The 6,520-nt window shown below is 31.2% G+C and overlaps 1 protein-coding gene across 1 annotated transcript in view; it reads right to left on the reverse strand.

Moving 5' to 3' along the window:
* Positions 1-1,139: 1,139 nt before the first annotated feature.
* The window catches only part of LOTGIDRAFT_231724 (hypothetical protein), a gene marked incomplete at its 5' end in the record, with an annotated part of 12,050 nt that continues 6,669 nt past the window's right edge, over positions 1,140-6,520 (reverse strand). Inside the window, 6 exons of the mRNA XM_009054171.1 lie at positions 1,140-1,400; positions 1,953-2,023; positions 2,716-2,855; positions 3,517-3,603; positions 4,051-4,090; positions 6,286-6,434. Coding sequence (XP_009052419.1) covers positions 1,241-1,400; positions 1,953-2,023; positions 2,716-2,855; positions 3,517-3,603; positions 4,051-4,090; positions 6,286-6,434 — 647 coding nt within the window. The 3' untranslated portion in view covers positions 1,140-1,240. The remainder of the gene's footprint in view (positions 1,401-1,952; positions 2,024-2,715; positions 2,856-3,516; positions 3,604-4,050; positions 4,091-6,285; positions 6,435-6,520) is intronic.

Consider the following 6,520-nt stretch of genomic DNA (forward strand, 5'->3'; position numbering starts at 1 on the left):
TTTTGACACTGATGGTTGTTTTTTGTCACGTTTTGGGATTTCATTTCGCCAGTACAACATGTAACGGCATCGTTTAAATCATTTTCCAATAATCCATTTTTAATATTTAAATTTTTTTTTCAAGATTCCAGATATATTTTACATAAGATTCCATAATCTCGTTTTCGAATGAATTATACCAATAGTTCACCTTAGTTTCAAAATTTAGGGTTTGATGGTCTGATTATGTACATTGATCGACACAGAAACATTTTAGAATATTTCTGATGGAACTGAGATTAAATTAGAAAAATAATTATTCTTGAAATCTTTTGCTCTTATTTTAACCATTAAGTCAATACCTGTAAAAAACCAAAGTGGTCGTGTTTATAAATGGTGGAATAGTTCGTAATTATGAGTTATTTTATTATAAGTCAGGAGAACAAGATAGATCGTGTGTCTTATTATAATTATCTAGGTATACTGTTTTCGTCAAGGTTAAACTGGGGTAAAGCCGTGTCCAGTTTATCAACGAAAGCTCGAAAATCGTTACTTCCAATACAGGCTTTACTACGAAAAACCCGATCGAACTCTATTAGTTTTAAGATTTTTGATTGTATTGTTAAACCAGTTTTATTATACGGTGCAGACATATGGGGATACGAATAGAGAAAAGACATAGAAGTTGTGCAGTCCCAGTTCTGGGGCCACAGGAGAGTGTGGTCGTTACGAATTAGCTGTGTATTATATGGTAAAAGTTATCAAATATTGGATACGACTCAGAAGTTTAGACTATAAATGGTACCCAAATCGAGTATATGTCATGTTAAAGAGGCTTTATTCTGTTTGGGTTTACCAAAGTCCGTTTACTGTTAAGTTCTATTGGTTTTGGATATGCTTGGCATTTTCAGGAAGTGGGTAATCCTGAGTCCTTTCTGAACGCTGTAAAATTACGTCTCATTACGATGATGTAAAAACCACATACATGTAGTTGCTATTTATGCTTTTAAATATATCCTATCCTACCCAAAACCATAACAAATTATAAGCACGTGGATTTCAAACAATATCAATCAAACAAGTATTGCTCGTGGTACAACATATTAAATTGACACAATGTTATCAAAAGCCAGTCAATTCATTTGAAACACAGCTTTTTGCAGTTCTTGATATTTTGAAGTTAACAGACGTGCACTTTAATTGATGATTGTTATACAACAAAGGAAAGACAGAGAATATTTATTATTAAATAAAGAGAGTACTATAATTCTACAGTGATAGAAGTTTGTTTCATAGCGTTATATATATAGGTATTATCAATGGGTAAAAACTGTCCTGTCATTATTTTGATAGCCTCCTGGGCTGCTATACCACCAATAAACGCTGCTATTGTATGTAGTTCACTGGCACCATATCGACACCTAAAATTATGATAATAATTATATCAATCATTAATAACTGAAAACAATATTATGGCATATACACAGTTTTATTTGACACCAACAATTTATACTGTCATCATCAGTTATTATTCACTAAATATTATTATGATTAAGAGAACAAAGCCCAATTGAAAACCATAGATATAAAAGTACTTGCAGTGCTAAGTTTCTCTTACTCCATATAATCATTAGCAATTCCTTCAAAGAACGAAATGAAATGAAGTGAATGGAGTTTTCCGTCCTTCTTTTCTGCACCATGTAGGCTAATGAAAACAGGCAAAGCATTAGCTTGCTCTTTTTTTAATTTCTTTAAGATCTTTAACGTGCACAGCCTTTAGCACACAGGGCCTTGTTTATTGTCCCATCCGAACGACTATCCATGTCTGTCCCTCTTACCTGCATCACTGACGGGGAAATCGTGTTGAAAATTCGAAGGTATAATCTCGACCTTTGCAGGGACTGCCCTCAAAGAAGGAGACCCAACTTGAACAGTATGATTGGAATGTAATATACAACAACCTGAATACTTACATTTCCTGTACATAGTCATCTTTACTAACTGGTGGTAACGACCATTCTTGTATTAATTTACTCAGACAGACCTGTAATAAAATAGTATGGTATATTAATTCAACCCCAGGAGAAATTCAGTCCTAAAGACAATGAGAACTATTGATGCTTACCAATATAGACTGGAAGTCAGTTCATTTAGGGTCTAACGACAGCCCTCTTGAAGGTTCGTCAACTTGAACTTTTTGACCTAACCTGATAAACACTTCGTCACAAAATCCCATTCTTTAGAGGGAAGAATTAGATTGGTTATAGCAGATGTCATTGAGTCAAAAGGTTACTTTGACAAACGTAACATAAAAATATATATTATATTTACTTATATTAAAAATAAAAGCTAATAAAAACCGTAACAAAAGTTTGGTCAAATGTTTAGACTGGATGATTTTGCTAAATCTTACTAACAGTTCTTAGCAATTACATAACTGGTCTTTTTTTGCATCAAAGTATGAACAGTCAGTGTGTCACCTATTTTCATTCTAGACATCACTTTGGTACAGCAGTCAAAATGTTCCATAAGATAAGCTTCATATACACATGATTTGAAGTAACCAATGCAATTGCTTACAAATGTTCTTATTCTAAACAACTTTTTGGGTAGGTTTTTAGAAACATTTCAATATCTTCTTATTCCATACAATTTTTATATACAAATGTATAAACCTTTCCATCAACTGTCTTAATCTGAACATTGAAAACATTTTTGTTACAATTCCTTACAAACCTTCAATTCTTGAACATCTGATTCTAATTGCTGTGTATAGAAACCAGGATAATGGTTGAACTTCTCATAGAATTTATCTACAGCTCTTAATAAAACATAAAATATTATATCACTTTCTTCTTCATCTTCAAGATGTTGACCTGAATCAAATAATTATTTTATTAGATATTTTATAACAAAACACAAGACAATATTATGAAATATAATACACTTCTTTAATAAGGTTAGACACATAACGTTTTAACACAATATACACGTGTCGTCATCAGATGTAATGACAACGTAATGTTATGTAATGACGACACGTGTATATTGTGTTGAAACCTTATGTGCCCAACCTTATTAAAGAAGTGTATTATATTTCATAATATTGTCTTGTGTTTTGTTTTATGTGCTCCTCGCTTCTATATGTAGTTCTTACATTGGATATTTTAGATTTTAGATTATTGTCTTATATAGTAACTTATAGTGTGATTAGACTATATCTTCAGGTAATAAAGAACATACACATGAACAATTTCTCTTGGGTGTAAGATGATGAATGGGAAATGAAACTTTATATTTATTGAATTAGAAAGAATTATTAGTTCATCGACCAGCATGCATCAAATATGTTTAAAACTAGAAGCGCGATTCAATTTTGACTTGATACTACTATTCTTTCAAATTTCGATAATTTTAGTCCATTGAAGTTTCTTTCCAGTCCCTTCCCTAATGCACAATCCATCTTCTAGTGGAAGTGACTGTAGAGATCAAGACATAGTAGAGTTTTATTGTAATAAAGTTATCAAGATAACCAACCTAAAAGTGGTGTATTTGCTGTTTGTGGGTTATATTCTTCTTCTAAACTACGACATCTTATTACTCGTAAAAACGCTGAATTACGACCTGAAACATAACAAATACTGATTCATATTATTAATATCATAATCAAAATGACATTGTGTAAACACGACATGTCATATCTTGTATCTTTTAAATTAGGTTTTGGGAAAAATTCACTACATTGCTTCCATTATGTGATGAGAACCAAAATTTAGATGTGCTAATGACTAGGCTCTACATTAACATGATCTTTATGAGAAAGAGGATAAGGTCAAGGGTAACAATATAATATCATTCACATTTTTAATCTAAATCTGTCAACATTGCCATTGTTTGGGGATCTGGATGGGAAATATCGCTAGGTGTAATAAAAGATATTGAATAATGCAATATGTGGACACTCTGAAATTGATTACTGTGTTGGCATATACAGACCATCAATAATTTTTTTATCTAAAATACTTTTGCTGCAGATGTGATAATATGAAATTCAAATTGTTAAATACTTACAAAATGTATGGATATCTTTTTCTGATATGTTCTCAGGATTCTAAAAATAGAACATTCAAATTTCACGTTTCATTCTAAAGATGACAAGAAATATGCTGTGTGTCAGTTGAAAAAATACAAAATTCTAATAAATGGAAATATTGAATTATCTTAAATTAATATTTAAAATCTACTATCAGTTTATTTTATACACAAACCAAAACTTCAATATGTAAATACAGAAAGACGCCTGCCTAGATCAATACTTGATCCTGGGTTTAGAATTTTCTTCATAAAACAGTAGTCTGAATACATTTCTTACAACAGAAATTTGATATTTTAGTATATCACTACAAAGATAATAACTTTTAAAAAGCTGATTTATCTTTCCAAATAACATTGTACAGCATCAGAAATACAAATCACAACAATTTCAAATACTTTTACTTCAAATTAATTGCTGACAATCTTTTAATATTTTGAATTTAGATACAATTATTTTTCAAAATTATTCAAAGTTACACAATTTTTACCTAGGCAGGCTTCTTTATGTCCAAATATGGTAAAAGAGATAAACAATGAATGTCATGCAAGAAATAATGGTAAACAGAACAAAACAGAGGTTAGCCAACATTCCATAGGTCATGGTGATTATTATTTACAAATGATGTAGTGCTGTGAAATCATTATATTCCTTGGCACCAAATAAACCTTATTCTCCTCAGCCAAATCTAGAACAAGGCTGGTATTTTTTATGTCTTGAATTTGATAGAAATGCTATATTGTTATTTTATCATCTATGGCATAACAATTTTGTAATTATTATCATTGAATATGAAGATTCAGAAGATTGATAAGAAGGTAATGAAAATGCTGATTAAAAACTCAAGGAAAGAGGGTTACAAGTCATCAGGAAGTAAACTAAGGCAAACAAAATATGTCCACATATAGAGAAATATGAGCGTATCTAAATGAAACTAAACAGAAAGGACCAGGGCTGTTGTTGATATGGTGACATTTGGCCATTCATGTCTGAACAAAATAAACTTTTCTTATAGCTTTAGAGTTATCAGTTATCAAGATACTCTTTAACCAACAAATATCAGTTATCATGGAACATCTTGACCTTCCATAGAAAATATATCTCATGGATATTAAAAGTAATTAAGGGAATTAACAAATGGCCCTGACTTTGTCATTTATAAGTCATTTTAAACTCTGGTACCAATATGTGAAGTTTGGAATGGTTGAAGGCAATAGCCCAGTGGTAGACATGTAAGAGTAAATAGAATTACATGCAAAATGAAAATGATAACCAAATGAATTAAATTTCAAATTTCTTAAAAATGGATGGACAAATTTTCTCAAAATTTTCATTTGACAATCAACAAGTCAACCATTTCTTTCTTAGACATCAATTTCACCTTCATTTGCTTTAGAAATATACATTTAATATATCAATAGATCAAATACTAAAGATGATCAATCCATCATAAATTTTTTGCTCTTTCTCCAATAAGAAATTTGAAACTTGAAGAAAATTAACAAAATGAAGAGAGAATAATAAAAGGTTATAACTGAGTGTAGACAACTGTTTGGAGGTGGAGTATCATTTGTTATTACTAAAGGCTCATCCTACAAATAGTAGAAAGTCTTTTAATAAACACTAATTTATAGGGCGTACCTTGCCTAATCCTAGGCTATTGTCAAATTTTATGGCAAGGAAAATATGTGCCGACACATGAGATTTACTCTTGTGGATATTAAAAAAAAAATATTACATGGAATTAGGCAAGGTCATTTTAGACTTGGATAAAAATAATCCATAATCCATGACACGAGGAAAATTCTAAGAGAACAGAACATTTCAAACAATGAAGCAGGATTAGCTTAGAATTCTTTTAGTCCAAGTCCAAATCAACTGTGGTTGGTATTGGTAGCTAAGCAGGGCATGCTAACCCTTCTAAAATACCTGATACCACTCTGCTACTCTTCTTGTTGCATAGACTATATGCTGGGCAAAAGAGGTGTGGCCAGAGCTTCACATAAAAACTGTAAAAAATTTATACAATTCAATAAGAAAAGGGGCCACATTTTACCAAAATCTTATGAAACATTTTACTTCTGAGTTCAATTATTCTCCTTTAGAAACTCATTCACTCAAAGGTAAAATCAGCACAGGATTTTTCAAAACAAGCCCTGACACACAGCATATACAGAAATGATGTAAAAAACAAGTAGAGAACTGCTAAGTACCTGGCATTGTTCCTCAACCAATCTCTGAACGCTGTTTGATACACTCTGACAATCCTGGTTAGCCTGATGCCGATAAATATTCTGTAATTTAATATATCTCTCAGAATCAGCAGTCATATCAGGTATGGTACCTCGTAATGGTAGAGCTCCTAGAATAACAACAACAACAGACTCCTTCAATCTCTGACAATAAAAGGGATTAAAACTATATTATTGTCCTGTTATTTGACGTTTC

Source organism: Lottia gigantea (genome assembly GCF_000327385.1).
Source record: "Lottia gigantea unplaced genomic scaffold LOTGIsca_21, whole genome shotgun sequence".
Taxonomy (NCBI): Eukaryota; Metazoa; Mollusca; class Gastropoda; family Lottiidae; genus Lottia; species Lottia gigantea.